This window comes from Dama dama, chromosome 7 (assembly GCF_033118175.1).
Source record: "Dama dama isolate Ldn47 chromosome 7, ASM3311817v1, whole genome shotgun sequence".
NCBI lineage: Eukaryota > Metazoa > Chordata > Mammalia > Artiodactyla > Cervidae > Dama > Dama dama.
This window is the reverse complement of record NC_083687.1, coordinates 27284490-27304363: the sequence shown is the minus strand read 5'-3', so window position 1 is coordinate 27304363 and position 19874 is coordinate 27284490. Positions and strand designations below refer to the sequence as shown.

At 40.2% G+C, this 19874-nt stretch overlaps 1 protein-coding gene across 1 annotated transcript; it reads left to right on the top strand.

Annotated features, from left to right (window-relative positions):
• The first annotated feature begins 362 nt into the window (after positions 1–362).
• Positions 363–6799, top strand: LOC133059595 (SLA class II histocompatibility antigen, DQ haplotype D alpha chain-like). The gene is made up of 5 exons (XM_061146932.1): positions 363–522; positions 4627–4875; positions 5319–5600; positions 5873–6047; positions 6211–6799. The coding sequence occupies exons 1-4, from the start codon at positions 441–443 to the stop codon at positions 6025–6027; spliced, it is 768 nt and encodes a 255-aa protein (XP_061002915.1). The 5' UTR covers positions 363–440; the 3' UTR covers positions 6028–6047; positions 6211–6799.
• Positions 6800–19874: the final 13075 nt, after the last annotated feature.

Here is a 19874-nt window from a genome sequence, read left to right as displayed (position 1 = left end):
CCTCCCAGGGATGGGACCAACTCAAGGGAGAGTTCTTGGGAGTTGTAATCCAGAAAATCCTGTTGCGATAGCATATCAGTGATGGCCTCATCTGTCCATGAAGTTTCTTTGAAATTCCCACCCCTCTTGTCAGGAGCGGGCTTACACACATGTGAAAAGACTCTGATTTAATATCGTCCCTCTTTTCATAGACATATCTCTCTGGTCCACTCTGAGTGGAGGCTGCATCAAAACCAGGGTATTTCCCAGTCCCTTCCAGGCCTCTTAGTACAAAGTCTTCATCTAGCAACTGAGGTGTCATCAAAGGGGATTTTTCTGATTGGCCACAACCCGACCTGGCAGAGTATGGTTTGGGTGTCTTCAAAGTTCCTTCTCAGCTCAGCCCTCATCATTGCTCTGCAACTCAGAACAGCCACTGCTGAGACCACCTTGAGAAGACGATGGTCCTGAACAGAGCTCTGATTCTGGGAGCCCTCGCCCTGACCACCATGATGAGCCCCAGTGGAGGTGAAGACATTGTGGGTGAGTGCACAGTTGAGGGATGTAGAGATTAGAATTGGGGAACAGGGAATCAGAGGGAAAAATCAAGAAAGATTGGCCTAGAAATAGTAGAGACTCCTCATACCTTTCTCCATATTCAGTCAGTGAGTTCAGTCGCTCAGTCGTGTCCCACTCTTTGCAACCCCATGGACTGCAGTATGCCAGGTTTCCTGTCCATCACCAACTCCCAGACTCTGCTCAAACTCATGTCCATCGAATTGATGATGCCATCCAACCATCTCATCCTCTGTTGACTCCTTCTCCTCCTTCCTTCAATCTTTCCCAACATCAGGGTCTTTTCAAATGAGTCACTTCTTCACATCAGGTGGCCAAAGTATTGGAGCTTCAACTTCAGCATCAGTCCTTACAATGAATTTTCAGGACTGATTTCCTTTAGGATGGAATGGTTTGATCTCCTTGCAGTCCAAGGGACTCTCAAGAGTCTTCTCAATATTAGGCAAATCTAAAAATTAGTCGTTCCTCCTTCAGGAAACCAGAGTCCAGACACACTCTCTTTATTACCGATACTGTTGCAGAGTTCACCAAGGTCATCACTCAGCTTCTGATATTGGAGCCAGTGAATATGTTCTGGAGAGCTCTAGGGCAATCAGCTCATTTTTTATTGCCTCAAAGATTAGCAATGTTTCCACAAGTAGATGTCTTGTTACAAAAAATTCCATGAACTATCACTCCCAAATTTATCTGAACAACTTTGGAAGCTTTTTATATATTTCTTCTAAAGTTTATCTTGGGGTGAATAGTTCCATGAATTATGAATACTGCATGGATATGAAGAAGGTTGACCTTTTCTTAGTCTCAGATCTACATACATTTCCATGCTGGCATCTGGCACAGGGGGTAGATGAGCCAGCCCCGTCTAGTATCTTTATATAAAGCATTTTGCCACACGATCATCACTTGATCTCAGTTACTTCATATATGTCACCTGACAAACAAAGTTGCGTAGGAATGCTTTCTAAGTAATTAAGATACACAAATGTCAAAGATTACTCTTTATTTTTTAGTATTATCATTATAAGTGTAACTTTAATTTTTTTTTCTTTAACAAAGTAAAAATGTTCCTTAAATTTATTTTAAAATTGAAAACTTTATGATAAAAAAACAACTTGCTGAATTAAATTATATTGTTTTCAAATTGTCAGCCCAAATTACCTGTTCCTCACCCCCTCTATAGAAGTCCTTCAAGAAGAATGGACAAGCACAGGTTATTTATTTGGTCCCTTAGGCCCCTCTGCCTTTGCTGTCCCCCTCTTTCTACCCTCTGTTCATACATTCCTTCATCTTCCTTTGCTTCCAAGATCCATCCCTTGCCCACATCTCTGTTGTTTAGGGACAATAAGAGTGAGTTTGTAAAACCAAAGTAGAATGGTCAGATAGTTCAAAGGGGAAGAGAAAAGGAGGTTACTCTAATCTTCAGCAACTTTATTAGCCATGGCTGCTCCCATTCTAATTTTGTGTGATAGCAACTTTCATCTGCTTCTCCAGAGCACTTCCACATTTTCTTTCTTCAACATCACACCAGAGTGTCCTGGTCAAGCTCAACTTACCCATTAGGCACAGTGGGCACAGTGCCAAGGGCCTGAATGCTTATAAGGCCCCATGAAAATACTTTATTGTTTTAATTAGAAGAAAAACAAAATTTATGGTAGAAGAAAATGTTTAAATTTAATTTAGCCTGTATTATTTTTGTCTTTATACCAGTATGGTCATAAAATATGACCTTTAGTATTTTTGTGGAGGTGGGCCCACCTGAGCAACAGTGCTTAAGGCTCACAAGTCATAATGCTTCCCTGGTCACTGCTGATTCTGACCATCATATAGTTCTGTTATCTCTGTGTCTTTAAGTCTTCCCCAAAGTTTCTTTGATCCTCAAGAATAGTAGTTGATATTTTGTACACATTTTTGAGCACATAGCAAGCTAAGTTTGGGGGGATTCAAAAATGAAAAGACATGCTATCTGCCTCATTCGGGTGCTAAGATTAGTCATGCTAAGAAAATGGTGTAGAAAAGCAGAAGGTGTATTGCTGAGCAGGGCAATGGACCCAGCTGAGGCTGAAGCTATAAAAGTGATTGGTTCCAGTTGGCACAGCGGTGTAATGTGGTTCAGTGCGGGCAACCCAGGACAGGTACCATATGAAAAGGAATAATTGCATATATTCATGTTTGAAAAGGAGTCAAGAATATTCATTACAAGGATAAAGAAGTTTTGTTAGAAGGCCTTTAATTATAACTGATCCAGAAAGGGTGTAAGAATGAGCAATAGACTAATTTGAAAGCAGGACATTGGGATGGAGAGATTGGAGATTATAATGCAACTAAAAAAAAGTGTGTAATGAGAGGACTTGGTTAAAATAGTTGATAACTAAGTAGAAACTTCAGAAATAAGCTAGAGGTGTCCAGGAAATCTTAAAAGATCATTTCATTCCAGGGGCAAAAAATAGACCCCTTAAAAGACCAAGGAACATGAAAGGAAAATCTCATTTGGTTTGATTGACAGATGAGGTCAGATGAGGGCGCAGGATATACCCATCACAGAGCTGATCAGTATACAGCACTTGGTCCTTTTCTCACCTAACTCTCCCATTACTCAACAGACTCCTTGTTGACAGAGACCATGCCTGATTGATGTTTTATTCTTTGTCTCTCCCAATGTCTGAAACCCTGTTGATATTCATGAAATGAGGAAATTGGGAAAGAGAAAATATTAAAAGACTCATGTGTGTCCGGACCAAATTGTCCAGACTTGGACAGAGTCAAACTGAGTTGGTTGCCACTCTGCTTTAGCATCCTCAGAAAAGTACATTGTCTATTTGAAGAAAAGGGCTATAATTCACTCTGAGTCCTCAACAAGTATGTGTTGAATCAGAAAAAGGAGAAGTTTAATTACCTCCTTAAAGAAAAAAAATCATCTTCCCTGATGGCTCAGATGATAAAGAAGTCACCTGCAATGCAGGAGACCTGGGTTTGATCCCTGGGTTGGGAAGATTCCCTGGAGAAGGAAATGGCTACCCATTACAGTATTCTTGCCTGGATAATTCCATGGACAGAGGAGCCTGGCAGGCTAAAGTCCATGGGATCGCAAAGAGTCGGACACGACTGAGTGACTTTCACTTTAAAGAAAAAAAATAGGGTAAGGAAATGTCAGAAATCCAAAATAAAGCTTCCGTTTTTTATTTCAGAAGGAATCAGGCATTCTTCTTTAAGAATCACTACAGTTAACAAAATGGACACCTGAGAAGCATTGTTTATTCTTTATATGCTTTGTTGTATTGCCACTGTGCTTGTCATACTGTTTCTTATATCTTATAAAAGAGGAATCTATTTTAAAATATTTCAGATCATGTGTGGCTTTCCTTGGTTAAAAAAAAAAAAAGAAAGAAGGAATCCCTGTGCAGAAAATATTCTGCTCTGAGTCAGCCCTGAGGGGAAAAGAATCACAATGAATGTGTTATTATCTGATGAAAAATTAAGTGAGAGAAGAAACTTTTAAAGAAGAGGGAAGAAAGCTAATACCCGGAAAATTCATTCATTCTCTTCTTTCTTCTCTCTTTCCATTATAATATTTATTACAGACTGACAATGTGCCAGGCACTGAGCTGGGCAGGCAGGAAATAGCAGTAAACAAAGCCTGTGAAATCCTGCCCTTGTGAGCCCCTGAAAGTGAAAGTGAAAGTCACTCAGTCCTGTCTGACTCTTTGCAACCCCATGGACTGTAGTCCATGGAATTCTCCAGGCCAGCCTACTGGAGTGGGTAGACTTTCCCTTCTCCAGGGGATCTTCCCAACCCAGGGATCGAACCCAGGTCTCCTGCACTGCAGGCGGATTCTTTACCAGCCAAGCCACAAGGGAAGCCCAAGAATTATACGTGTTACAGTGTCCTGTTTTAACAGGACAGCTACCAACACTGAGGGAGAAGGAAGCAGGTGCTGGCACTCTGCTTACAGACGTTGTGCCAAAGGTGAAGCCCACAGTGTTTGAAAGTTAGCTTCTTCTGTTACTTTGTTTAATGTGGTCTTTTCTTTCCCTCTGTTTTCCACCTTCCTGCTCCTCACCCTCACTTATCAGCTGACCACGTTGGCTCCTATGGCACAACGCTCTACCAATCTCAGGGGCCCTCTGGCCAGTTCACCCAGGAATTTGATGGAGATGAGCTGCTTTATGTGGACCTGGGGAAGAAGGAGACAGTCTGGCGGCTGCCTATGTTTAGCCAGTTTGCAGGTTTTGACCCACAGGGTGCACTGAGTAACATAGCTACAGTGAAACACAACTTGGATGTCCTGACTAAACGCTCCAACTTTACCCCAGTTATCAACGGTAAGTGTCCACCATTCTACTTCTCTTTTCTGAATCTATTCTTTCATATCAGGCTTCACTCCCTTCTTCTCTAAGGAGAGATATCCTTCACCACTCTATGAAACTTTTCCAAGAGTCCCCAGATTTCATAGTAATTATTGAACACTCATCCTCTCCCATCTCAAAGATCACACATTTCCGTGTAATATAAGGACCCTTACTCCCATAAGATATTCCTTGAATCCCTCAAGGAGGAGTCCCACAGACCTCCCTCCTTAACAAGCATGCCCACAGACAGCACGGGGATAAAGCGCGGGCAGCACAGAGCATCTCCCAGCAGAAGGCAAGCAAGAGCTCCTCCCCTGTCAGACTGGGAACCGTTGGTGGGAGGGCTCCCCCAGGAGGCAGTGCAGAATCAGGCCAAGCTATTTCTGTGTCACATCTGTGCTGTTTCCTCACCGTAGAGGTTCCTGAGGTGACTGTGTTTTCCAAGTCTCCCGTGATGCTGGGTCAGCCCAACACCCTCATCTGTCACGTGGACAACATTTTCCCCCCTGTGATCAACATTACATGGTTGAAGAATGGGCATGCAGTCACAGAGGGTGTTTCTGAGACCAGTTTCCTCCCCAAGGATGATCATTCCTTCCTCAGAATTGGTTATCTCACCTTCCTCCCTTCTGATGATGACATTTATGACTGCAAAGTGGAGCATTGGGGCCTGGATGAGCCACTGCTCAAACACTGGGGTACGTACAAGTTCTACCCCTTTCGGTACTCTCTCTTTTTCTACCAAGTAGAGTTTTGGTGTGAGTTTTGGTTCTGAGTTTTCGTCCCTCGATGTCACAGTCCAAAACTTATTTTCCACACTTCAAGGTTTCTAAAATCATACTTCATTCTCTTCCCTAAGCTTGGTGCCCTGAGTTTTTGTAGAATGAACACCACACCTCCTGCCCAATCTCGTACACAGGCACACAAACCAACACTCTGTATTCTGATTTTCATAACTTCCCTTTTGCAGAGCCTGAGATTCCAGCCCCGATGTCAGAGCTGACAGAGACTGTGGTCTGTGCCCTGGGGTTGACTGTGGGCCTCGTGGGCATCGTGGTGGGCACCATCTTCATCATCCAAGGCCTGCGCTCAGGTGGCCCCTCCAGACACCAGGGTCCCTTGTGAGTTGCACCCTAGAAAGGAAGGTAAGGCTTCATATTTGTCAGTGCCACAGACACACTTCAGGAGAAAGTGAAGTGGGAAGTAGACACAAACGTGGTTGAGAAGTCGTGGGAGAATTGGGGACCAGCGTGACCATGGCACAGAAGCTCCCTAGGACTCATCAATCTCATGTCTTTCCTGTTGCAGGCGCGCTGCCCATCCATGAGAGCAGAAGAGTGGACGTGCTAGATGACCTAGAACTATTTTCTGGCCAAGTTCATCATATACTCTCTCTCCCCCTACACTCTGCCTCGCATCTCTTCTCTGGGACTTCAGATGCTGTATCATCTCAGAGCTCACATATACCTCAGAGTTCTCCCCCTGACTTTCTGATATTTTTTTCTGTTCTCAGTAGTTGCCTACCATGAGATCACTGGGGTATTCCACCCAGTTACCTACTCCTTAGTGACCCCGACCCCATATCACCATGGAAGCAATAAACCCCTGTAATAGAAATTTTTCCTATCTTTCATTTCAGGGCTGACCAATATCATGTTCTCTTCTGCTTTAGGCCCCTTAATTTCATGTTTCATGCCAAGGAACATAAGAGAACTTGTATAAACGCATAATATTTCAGTATGTTCACTATGGTTAATATTTCTCTCTTCCTACTGTTTCCACTCTTGGCTCTTGGCACTGCCATCCACCTCTTAATTCAGGCATCAGTGAAAGTAATATATACCTTTTCCCCTTGGTTTAGATTTGTTACAGCAGAAATACAAAAACCAAGAGAGAAGTCTGTACTCATCTTTTTGGGTTTTTTTGGTTTTTTTGGCTGCACTGTCCAGCTTGTGAGATCTTAGTTCCCCAACCTGGGATCGAACTCAGGACCACAGCAAAGAAAGCTGGGTCTTAACCACTGGAATGCCAGGGAATTCCCAATTCTATACCCATTTTAATACAACTTTTTAAAGCTATGACAGAAAAATAAGAGAAAAGAATTTTGAACTCAAAAGTACCAAAACCCAAATTTTTGGTACCAAATGTCAGATTTTTGGTACCAAATGTCAAAATTTGTTTCCAATACTTTAATTTGTGAAGAATGCATTATAATAGTAAAAGCATTGTTTCCTGTCCTCACCCTTAAGGAGATAAGAATTCTCTAGATATAGAAAGAAGTAAAAGTCAGTTAGGAGAGGATTAGAGTAAGATAATAATACAGATATTTGAGAAGGACCAAAAACTGGTACTTACTTAGGGTTAGTAACCTTAATGGGGATAGGGATGGAGTAGAAATCACAGACATAATTAGGGTCCCTAGAACACAGGCATAGTTTGTCTCACCTACTAGATGAATTCCTGCTATATAAGCACACAGACTTTCCTGACATGGCCTGTGAGGAACGGAGAGTGAATATGGCTGCAGGATGTCTCTAGGCAGATAAGCCTAAGCCAGGCACGCTGGATCCCTGCACATCCCTGTTTGCCCTGGAAATAGCAAAACACCCGAATATCCCCAGCCCTCTGCCCGTGACCCTCCTGGCTAAGGAAAGCATGAATCTATGAGAGAGAAATCCCAGGAGGGACAACATCATTGAGGTAATGTAGCAACATCTATGAGTGCGATGTTCTCCTCTAGATTCACTGTCTCTAGTGGAAATCCGTATGGAGGAAGTGGATCAACAGATGGATCCTCTGGCTTTCCTGAGTGTGTCCAAGACGTCACTCTTGAGAGTGTGTGTGACTTGACTGAGTCATTGTGCCTTTGAGAATGTTTTAGGCACATTGCCTCAGACTTTCCACTCTGCAATTATTGAGTCCACACATTGCATCTTGGATGGTATTATGGAACAGCTATGAAATGTATGATACTGTCCCTGCCCATGCCTGCATCAGGGAGCTCAAAATATAATTGAAAAAAAAGACACAATATTAACACAATATCATACAGCTTAGTTTGGTGCAAAGAAATCTAAATCCACGTTCAGGACTCAGCACTTTATACCTAGTATTTATATTTTATAACCCTGGCTAAAGTATCTAACATTTCCAAGCTGTAGTTTTTTCATCCATTATATGGGGTGTTGATACGTTCCTTGTAGGCCTAGTGACAGAGTTCAAATAATCTTCTTACATAGGCAGTGTCTTACACATAGTATACAAATACATAAGAAAAACATTGCTAGTTTTATTCACAACTAGTTTATTGAAAAGAATAGATCAAATCATATAGAAAGCACTTTTTCTGGGCCTTTTAATGATTTAAGAGATTCCTTTTAATGATTAAAGAGACTCCATATATGGAATATGGATGAATTTTTTCATATATTAGTTGGACAATTATTTTTTACAGAATGAAAGAAGCTGAGATTGAGTTAGACTGAGAGAATAAATAGGGTCCAGTTGTCAATGACCTATCATTGCTGAAGGGGTTGCTAACAGAACTCTTTAGGAAAGTTGTAACATTTGATTTTGGATTTGTTATTCTCTAACAAAAAATATGTTCCCCTCTCCCATGACCTATAAATTTTAGATAAGCTATGCTACATGTAAATGGATATTTATGCATGTTTACCTGGAAAAGGAGTAGGGAAGATTCAAGGAGAAAAAGCTAGCTGTGAAGTGGAAATAAGAAAATAATTTAAAATACAGAGTAAGAATTCGTAAATGCAGGAAATCTGAACCAGAGGTGATCAAGAAAACGTAGGTAACAGAGCACAGAGGATTTTTAGGGAACTGAAACTACTCTGATACTATAGTAGGAGATACATATCATACATTTGTCCAAACCTATAGAATACGTATCAAGAGAGAGCCCTAAAGTAAGCTATGAACTTTGGGTGATAATGATGTGTCAATGTAAATTCATCTAGTGTAAAAAAAATATAGGGGGTTAGTGGTGTTGATAGTAGCTTAGGATATGCTTGATGGAGCAGCAGTATGTGACAAATCTCTTTACCTTCTGCTTAACTTTGCTGTGAACCTAAAACTGCTCTAAAATAGAGTGTTGGGGGTTTTTTTAGATTATTTACTTTTATTTTTAGCTTAGAAATTATAAAATTGGGGTATAATTGCTTTGCAATGTCGTGTTAGTGTCTGCTGTACAACAAAGTGAATCAGCTATATGTGCGCATATATCCCTCCCTCTTGGTCTTCCCGCCCATGCCACCCCATCCCGCCCTTCTAGGTCATCACAGGGCACCAAGCGTAGCTCCCTGTGCTATATGGCATGTTCCCATTAGTGATTTATTTTACACATGGTAGTGAATACATGTCAATGTTACTCTTCCAACTCATCCCACCCTCCCCTCCCCTCAGACTCCATATCCACATGTCTGTTCTCTAGACATCTCTGTCTCTGTTTCTGCTTTGTAAGTAAGATTGTCTAAATCAATTTTTTCAGATGCCACATATATGTGTCAATATACTATGTATATTTTTAAGTGAAAGAAAATATCAGCAATTATTATCCTAGACAATTAAAATCTCAGTGTAAAAAATATAGATCACCTGCATATGAACAAATGTACGAAGAAGAATTTTGGCAATAGGATTTTAAGTAAGAAATTTTAAGTATCAGTGATCCATAAGGTAAGAACTCAGCATAGCATAATAATACATTCTAGGTCTACCTGTGCTGTTGCAAAGGGAAAACTTCATTCTTCTTTATGCTGAGTAATATTCCACTAAATATATATATATATATATATATATGCACACACACCACATCTTCTTTAACCATTAATCCGTTGATGAACACTTAGTTTGGTTCCATATATTGGCTATCATAAATAATGCTACTATGAACATTGGGGAGTATATACTTTTTGAATTAGTTTTTTCCTTTCCTTCAGATGTATACCCTGGAGTGAATGTGCTGGATACTTTAAATGAAGTATAACCATTTAAAAATATCAAATCACTATTTTGTACACCAGAAAGTAACATAACATGGTAAACAGCAATCAAAAAATAAATGAAATTTTAAAAGTAAAAACAAATAAAATCATGTGTTATATAACAAAAAGTTTATGGGACTAGAAATAATTGATATATAAAACAAAATTAGAATTAATTGGAATTTATTTTGCTATGAATGGCAAATGAAAGTATAATTAACTTAGTATAAACTAATAAGAATTGATGCTTTTGAACTGTGGTGTTGGAGAAGACTCTTGAGAGCCCCTTGGACTGCAAGGAGATCCAACCAGTGCATCCTAAAGGAAATCAGTCCTGCATATTCATTGGAAGGACTGATGCTGAAGCTGAAACTCCAATACTTTGGCCACCTGATGCGAAGAGCTGATTCATTTGAAAAGACCCTGATGTTGGGAAAGATTGAAGGCAGGAAGAGAAGGGGACGACAGAGGATGAGATGGTTGGATGGCATCACCAATTCAATGAACATGAGTTTGAGTAAACTCCGGGCATTGGTGGTGGACAGGGAAGCCTGACGTGCTGCAATCCATGGGGTCACAAAGAGTCGGACACGATTGAGTGACTGAACTGAACTGAACTGAACTGAACTGAAACTAATAAGCTTACATTATTTTAAAACATGTCTCATATTCTGAATCAGAAATAAATAATAAATAATACAAACTTTAAAAATTTAATTCCAAAAAATAAAGGCTTTGTTGAGATCTAATATAGTGCTATTTAAAAGTTACATAATTGAAAAATCACATTTCTTCAGCAAATAATTTGCAAGGAAAAATAATGAACAGAGAAACTTACACATTTAAAACAAAACTGAAGAACCATATAAACCAAATGCTAGGCTTTTTTGGATTCATATTCAAACTAAACAACTATTTAAAAAGTTCCTGTGAGACAATCAGAAAAAATGAACAGTGACTGTATTAAGCAATTATTTACCTAACTTTCGGTATGGTAATGGCATTGTTTTTACATTTCTAGGGTTATTATATTTTAGATTTTCATAGCAAAATGTTTAGGAATGAAATGACATAATATCTAAGATTATCTTAAAAATAATCCAGTAGGCATGTAATATTAAGTGGGTGAACTTACAGAATTGTCCATGATTTGGTCATTGTTAAAACTGGACTATTGATACATGGTACTGTTTTCCCTACTACTGTATATAGTTGAAATTTTCTGTAATACAATGGTCTTTTTAAGTGTTCAGGAATGCCTAAAGAAAAAGTAAGCAGAGAAACATTCTATTTGAAGTTATGCTGGTTTTTAAGGTTTTCCTCATTTTTATTGCAGCTAGGAAACCCAGAGAGTCCAAATCCTGCTTCAGAGCACAGAATCTCTCAGATATGTAACCCTAAAGAGTGTGCATGCCACAAGGAATAACAGCAAAGGAAAGCAAAGTTAGTGCTTGCTTTATTATTGGCTGAACTAAGCCCCAGACTTTATTGATATGATTATTAATTCAATCTATAATGCATAAATGGTCATTAAGCAGCAATGGTGTGACACATACCATACTACATTCCAAGTGTATTTTTAAATAGATTTATTTATTAATTTATTTTTGGCTGCACTGGGTCTCCGTTGCAGCACACAGACTTTCTCTAGTTTCAGAGAGCAGGAGCTACTCTCTAGTTGCGATGTGCCAGCTCCTCAACATTGTGGCTTCTCTTGTTGTGGAGTGTGGACTCTAGGACTTGTGGGCTTCAGCAGCTGCAGCACGCCGGCTCAGCAGTTGTGACATGAAGGCTCAGCTGCCCCATAGCAAGCGGGATTCTCCTGGTCCAAGGGTCAAATCAGTGTCTCCTGTGCTGGCAGTGGGGCTCTCTACCACTGGATCTCCAGGGAAGTCCCCCAAGTGTATTAATGTCGTATGAGAAGAGACACATTCATCGTCTTTGAAGAATTTACACTCCAGTAGGAGGAAATACACACATAGGGAATAATTTCACAAATTATAAATGCTAAGGAAAATAGAAATGCAATGTGATAAAGTATTACACAGAAACCAAGTATAATTTGGTAGAGTTTAGAGAAGACTTGAATAAGTGAGATGAAATAATATGGTTTATAGTAAGTGAAGGACAAGGTTAAGGAGGGCAGAGCACATGTTTGAGAAAATTTTGCAGTAGAAAAGAGTTTATGAAAATAAAATAAAATTATCACAGACTTAGTAAAAAAAAAAGTTTATGTAAAAGCAAGAAAGTTATTTAAATTTTCTCATCAGAATCCTAATGAAAAGAAATTGTATTTTTAAAAATAATAATGAAAGGCCAAAAAAAATGGAATATGTAATAGAAAGATTGAATATTAAATCAACAAAATCTCCCTGAAAAAGAAGACAAAGAAATGCAATATGTAGTAGAAAAGATAAAACACAGAGACTTGACCTCAAAATATCAAGTAACAGAGCTAGAGAGAGAAACAGAAACATGAAGGAGGGAAATTATGAAAACAAGTAAAGGAAAATTTTCCAGTTATGAATGACCTATTTTTTTTTTACATAGAATGAGGACTTTCATGTATTTAGCAAAATCAATGAAAAAAGACTCACCACTACATACATTTTAAATTTTTAAAGTCATTTTAAAATTCTGACCTTCTTCATGGATCACTACCTTGTGGCAAATGGGATAGCATAATTCAATGAAGCCATGAGCCATGTCATGTATGGCCACCCAAGATGAATGGGTCATAGCAGATAGTTCTGATAAAACCTGATCCACTGGAGGAGGTAATGACATACTACTCCAGTATACTTGCTGTGAGAACCCCATGAACTGTATAAAGAGGCAAAAAGATATGACACCGAAAGATGAACCCCACCCCCTCCCCAGGTCAGAAGGTGTCCAATATGCTACTGGGGAAGAGCAGAGGACAACTACTAATAGCTCAGAAAGAAAGAAGTGACTGGGCCAAAGCAGAAACCACACTCAGTTGTGAATGTGTCTGGCGATGAAAGTAAAATATGATGCTGTAAAGAACAGTATTGCATAGGAACCTGGTTAGGTAATCTAGAGGTGGTCAAACAGGAGATGGCAAGAGTAAACATCAACATCTTAGGAATCAGTGAACTGAAATGGATAGGAATGGGAGAATTTAACTCAGATGACCATTATATCTACTACTGTGGCCAAGAATCCCAGAGAAGAAATGGAGTAGCCTTCATAATCAACAAGAGTCCAAAATGCAGTACTTGGGTGCAACCTCAAAAACAACAGAATGATCTTGTTTCGTTTCTAAGGTAAACAATTCAACATCACAATAATACAAGTCTATACTCCAACCACAGATGCTGAAGAAGCTGAAGTTGATCAGTTCAGTGAAGAATAGAAGACCTCCTAGAACTAACACCAAAAAAATATGTCCTATTCACCACAGGGGATTAGAATGCAAAAGTAAGAAGTCAAGAGACACCTGGAGTAACAGCCAAGTTTGGCCTCGGAGTACAAATGAAGCAGGGCAAAGGCTAACAGAGTTCTGCCAAGAGAATGCACTGTTCATAGCAAACACCCTTTTTCAACAATACAAGAGAAGACTCTACGCATGGACATCACCAAACGGTCAATATCAAAATCATATTGATTATATTATTTGTAGTTGAAGATGGAGAAGCTGTGTACAGTCGGCAGAAACAAGACCTGGAATTGACTGTACCTCAGATCATCAGCTCAGTTCCTCATGGCAAAATTCAGGATTAAACTAAAGAAAGTGGGGAAAACCACTAGGCCAGTCAGGTACAACTTAAATCAAATCCCCTATGAATATACAGTGGAGGTGATGAATAGATTCAAGGGGTTAGATCTAGTAAACAGAATGCCTGAAGAACTATGGACAGAGTTTCATAATATTGTACAGTGAACAAAACCATTCCAAAGAAAAAGAAATGCAAGAAGGGAAAATGCTTATCTGGGGAGGCTTTATAAATAGCTCCTATAAATAAATAGAGGGAAGAAGAGAACCAAAAAGCAAGGGAGAAAGGGAAAGTTACACCCAACCAAATGCAGAGTTTCAGAGAATAGCAAGGAGAGACAAGAAAGTCTTCTTCAATGAACACTGCAAAGAAATAGAGGAAAACAACAGAGATGTCTTCAAAAAAACTAGAAATCAAAGAAATATTTCATCTAAAGATAGGCACAATGAAGGACAGAAATGGTAAAGACCTAATAGAAGCTGAAGAGATTAAGAATAGACTGTAAGAATACACAGAAGAACTGTACAAAAAAGACCTTAATGATCTGGATAACGACAATGGTGTGGTCACTCAACTAGGGCCAGACATTCTGGAGTGTGAAGTCAACTGGGCCTTAGGAAGCACTGCTGCCAATAAAGCTAGTGGAGATGATGGAATTCCAGTTGAGCTATTTAAAATCCTAAAAGATGATGCTGTTAAAGTGCTGCACTCAATATGTAAGCAAATTTGGAAAACCCAGCAGTGGCCACAGGGCTGGAAAATGTCAATCCTCATCCCAATTCCCAAGAAGGGCAATACTAAAAAATATTCAAGCCACCAGACAATTGCACTCATTTCCAAAACTAGTAAGGTTATACTCAAAATTCAGCAAGCTAGACTTCAGCAGTATGTGAACTGATAACTTCAAGATGTTCAAGCTCAGTTTAGAAAAGGCAGAGGAACCAGAAATCAAATTGCCAAAGTTCATTGGATCTTAGAGAAAACAAGGAAATTTCAGAAAAGCATCTACCTCTGTTTCATTGACTATGCTAAAGCCTTTGACTGTGTGGAACATATAAACTGTGGAAAACTCTTAAAGAGATGGGAATACCAGACCATCTTACCTGTCTCCTGAGAAACCTGTATGCAGGTCAAGAAGCAACATTTAGAACCTTGTATCGAACAACTGATGGGTTCAGGATTGAGAAAAGTGTATGACAAGGTTGTTTATTATCACCCTGTTTATTTAATTTATATGCAGAGCACATCATGCAAAAAGTTGTGTTGGGTAAGTTACAGGCTGGAATCAAGATTGTCCCGAGAAATATCAACAACCTCTGATATGTGGATGACACCACTCTAATGGTAGAAAGTGAAGAGCAACTAAAGAGCCTCTTGATGAGGATGAAGGAAAGTGAAAAAGCTGGCCTAAAACTCAATATTAAAAAAACTAAGATCATGGCATCCGGTCCAATAACTTCATGGCAAGTAAAAGGGGGAAAGGTGGAAGCAGATTTCCTCTTCTTGGGCTCTAAAATCACTGTGGATGGTGACTGCAGCCATGAAATTAGAAGATGATTGCCTCTTATAAGGAAAGCTATGACAAACCTAAACAGTGTGTTAAAAAGCAAAGAGATCATTTTGCCGACAAAGGTCCATATAGTCAAGGCTATGGTCTTTCCAGTGTAACATACGGATGTGAGAGCTAGACAACAAAGAAGACACAGCACCAAAGAAATGATGCTTTTGAACTGTGGTGTCGGAGGAAACTCTTGAGAGTCCCTTGGACTGCAGGGAGATCAAACCAGTCAATCAAATAGGAGGTCAACCCTGAATACTCATTGGAAGGACTGATGCTGAAGCTGAAACTCCAATACTCTGGCCACCTGATGTGAACAGCTAACTCATTGGAAATGACCCTGATGCTGGGAAAGATTGAGGCAAGAAGAAGGGGATGACAGAGGATGAGATGGTTGGACGGCATCACCGATTCAAAGGGCATGAACTTGGGCAACCTCCAGAAGATAGTGAGAGACAGGGAAGCCTGGCATGAAGTCGTGAAGAGTCAGACACCAATTAGAGACTGAACAACAAAATTCTGAAAATCTCAAGTGTTAAAAGAAGATCATCTCAGTAGAGGAAACAAAACAAAACTAACAAAACAGACCTATGTTAAATTGTCAGATACTTCTATCATTAAGAAATGAGAAATGCCTGGAAGTTCTGAAGGAAAATTATTTTCTGTTAATAAATATATACCTTTGCAAAATCACAATCAGGTACAAAGAAAGACTATAAGTACTGTTAGACATGAAAGGATACAAAATGTACCTACCACATACCATTTTATTGAAAGCTGGTTAAGAATGTGAATTAGTAAAGTGAGGTTGTTAATCAGGAAATAAGAATGTACTTGGGGAATGACATCAGCAACATGATCAAAAAAGAGTCTTGCACTAGTATCTCCCTCTCAACAACAATCTGACATCCATCCCTGGACAAAGATGTCTTTGTGGGAGCTATGGGATCCAACATCATATGCTAAAGAATCCAGGAGTCTCACCCACCCAAGCATCACATAACAAGCATACAGACCGTGGTCATGGCTAGGGACCCTGCAATGGCCCATAAACTGGCTCAGAGCTTCTTAGCTATGATCTGGAAGCCCCTGGAGAACAACCTTAGACACTCTGTGGAAGTCCAACTTTTTAGTAGAGAACTTCAAGGACACCACTGGAGCAAAGAAATATAATCTGGACACATTGGAAAGAGGAAGAGGAAGAGCCTCACTCCTCCCCAAGGCAGTGCAGCTTGGTGCCAGGAAGGACCTTCTCAACTCATGAATTATCCTGGAGGGGAAAGTGAGAACTTGTGAGGGAATATCTGTCTTCTTCAACTGTGCAGGAAACTGCCAAAGAGATTCATTTCTTTCTTACCCTATCCAGAGTACCATGTTATGAGCTACATAACTGGGGTGGGAAGAGGCTGGTAAGGTGGCAGATAGAACTCTAGGAAGATATGAAAAAGGCACAGACTCCTCAAGAAGTCTACTAACAATCCACTGGGGATGCCTCACCATTGGATCCCGTCAACCTGCCCACAGGCACTCCTAACAGTGCATACACCTCCCCCATACACACTCCACACTGTGTCAGCTCCCTGTGTGCACTCCTGACAGCAGCAAGAGTGAGCTCTGGCAGACAACTAAAAAGTAGCACAGAAAGCCAGTCCAAAGCCAGTCCCTGGAGGCCAGGGAGAGAACAGGAACTTGAACTTCAGCTCCATTCTTGGGAAAGCAAAAGGGAAGCTGTCAGCATCCAGCATGTTGCATTGCAGAATTAAGAGAGGGCATACAAGTTCAAGAATTCTGTCACAGGAAAGAACAAGAAGTGTGGTGCAGGCACATCCATAAAAGGTCTGAGAGGGTCTCAGAAGCCCCAGAAGAACCGACCAAAAAAAAAAAAAAGAAGATATTATAGAAAAACTGAACTAATGTTTTAGGCCAACGCAATATTTCTTTCCTAAGTCAGCTAGTAAAGACTAGTATGGATGTGAGAGTTGGACTATAAAGAAAGCTGAGCACCGAAGAAATAATGTTTTTGAAATGTGGTATTGGAGAAGACTCTTGAGAGTCCCTTGGACTGCAAGGAGATCAAACCAGTAAATCTTAAAGGAAATCAGTCCTGAATATTCATTGGAAGGACTGATGCTGAAGCTGAGGCTGAAGCTCCAATACTTTGGCCACCTGATGTGAAGAACTGACTCATTTGAGAAGATCCTGATGCTGGAAAAGATTGAAGGCAGGAGGAGAAGGGGACGACAGAGGATGAGATGGTTGGATGGCATCACCGACTTGATGGACATGAGTATGAGCAAGCTCCAGGAGTTGGCAATGGACAGGGAAACCTGGCATGCTGCAGTCCATGGGGTCACAAAGAGTCAGACACAACTGAGTTATGAACTGAACTGAGAGGACATGATTGCTACTTCAAAGGCAGAGACAGAAATGCAAGACTTCAATAAACATGAAAAATCAAAGAAACATAATACCACCAAATAATCAAAATAATCTTCCAGTAACTGACACCAAGGCATGGAAATCTATAATTTACCCAATAAAGAGTTTAATATAGCTCTTTTAAAGAAACTCAATAAGTCACATTAAAACATAGTAAAACAATTCAGTAAAATCTGGAAAACAATACATCAGCACAACTAGAAGTTTAATAGAGAGATAGAAATCATAAAAAACAGAAATTAGGAATATGAAAAATACAATAGATTAAATGAAAAATGTAGTGTCAAAAATAGAGTGTGTCAAGCAGAAGAAAGAATTAGAAGCTAAGAACTTTGAAATTATCCAAGTCACAGTAAAACAAAGAAAAAAGAATAAAAAGTGAAGAAAGCCTAGGTGATCTATAGAATACCATCAAATGTAACCTTCTATGAATTACTGGCATCCCAAAAGAAGAAGGAGGGGAAAAGGAACAAAAAGCTTATTTAAAGAAACAATGGCTGAGAACTTACCAAATCTGAGGAGATAGTTGGATATAAGTTCATGAAGCTCAAAGGTTAAGAAACAAATGCACCTTAAATAGATCTTCTCAAAGACACATTATTAAAAAAAACTGCAAAAAATCAAAGATAAGATAAACTTAAAGCAGCAAGAGAAACTAAGCTGGTAATTTACACAGAAAACATAATAAGGATATCAGATTTCTCAACAGAAACTTTTCATTTAAGGACAGAGAATGATGACATATTCAAAACTTGCTGAGTCTGGATCAGGAGGTAGCTGAAGGAAGGTCATGAACTCACCTCCTCCAATGGACACACTCAGTCTACAGCTACAAATGAAATAATTTCCTCGGGAAGAAAAAAAAATCTAAAAATCGGTTCAACAATGCCTGCACATCAGGCAAATGAGAGGGAAACCACATCAAGGCAAGAGAGGGAGAGTCATAAGCCTCTTGCCATAAACCCCACCCTGGGTGCAGCAACCCACAAATGGGAAGGAACTCAAAACCAAGAGCCTCTCCTGAGGAGCAAGGGGTGTGATCACGACAACGGGCACCCCGACCATTAAGACCTGCACCTAAGAGATGAGCTCCCCCAACATCTAGCTTTGAGAGTCAATGGGTCTCATGGTTTGAGTGAACTCAAAAATGGCTCTCAAAGGAATCACACACAGACTCACTTGACCCAGGTCCCAGTGCAGAAGCAGTCATTTGAAAAGTGTTCAGACTTTATGGGAATGAGGCTCATTTGATGACCTTAAAGTGTCAGCCTAAGGGACAACGGTCTGCTGGGATACACTCCCGGGACAGAGGCTGGCAGGCACCATTTTGCTCTCTCTTTCTTCTATGCTAAAGTGGGCAGGCATCTATTTTTTTATTCTAGGAATTTTTTTTTTTCTTTTCAGAGGTTCAGTCTTTAACTCCTTTGCATCACTGTTCCCAGAAGGTGCTGGCTTTACAGTTTCCCTGTGCCACCCTCCAGAGCACCACTATGTCATGCAGGTGAGCTTTTACATAGGCTGGGTGTCCCAGTTTTTATGCTTGCCACCCAGAGCATGCCTTTGGATCACCTGGCTCTGGAGGCCATGGAAGTTTGCAGTCCATCGGAGCACTGCACAGCGAACAGATGGAAACACAACTCCCAGTCTTTCTAAGAAAGAGGCCTATTTTTTCATCCAAGAGCTTTGGTATGAGGGCAGGTTTCTGGTTTGACACAGTTCTAGGGGGTCATAGAAGTGCTTTCATGAATCAGAAGCCAGCAGACAAAATCTTTGCACACTTCCCCTTGCCTTGCCCCAGCTCACTGGTATCTATCAGAAAACAGCTTATACATTTGTCTGGTGCCCTAATTCTTCCAGCTGGTACCAGGAGATAATTCTACATTGTCTGGCTCTGGTGACTATTGGTGCTTAGGCTATAACACTTAAGCACTTAGGCTATCTGTTAAAGCACTATAACAAATGTAGAGAAGTTCTTAAATAGTTACCAACCTAGGGCACAGCAAGAGGCAACAGTATTTCTGTGAAAGAGGCTTATTAGCTTACCACCATAGCTGTAGCCTGAGGGGTAGTTTTCTAACTAAACACAGATCTAAGGATGACTTTAACCCTTTCCAGAGACCTTTCAGGGTGGCATTATCATTTGACTCTCCCCTGCCACGCTCCCCAGTGCCAATGGCTCTCAGGAGGGAGCTCTTACACCCATCTGGGGCCCTGGATTTTGTGGCTGCAAGATTCAAC

Coding starts and splice junctions, on each gene's coding strand:
- LOC133059595 (XM_061146932.1), top strand. CDS start 441: ATGGTCCTGAACAGAGCTCTGATTCTGGGAGCCCTCGCCCTGACCACC. Junction 523..4,626: donor TGGAGGTGAAGACATTGTGG/GTGAGTGCACAG, acceptor CTCACTTATCAG/CTGACCACGTTGGCTCCTAT. Junction 5,601..5,872: donor GCCACTGCTCAAACACTGGG/GTACGTACAAGT, acceptor TCCCTTTTGCAG/AGCCTGAGATTCCAGCCCCG.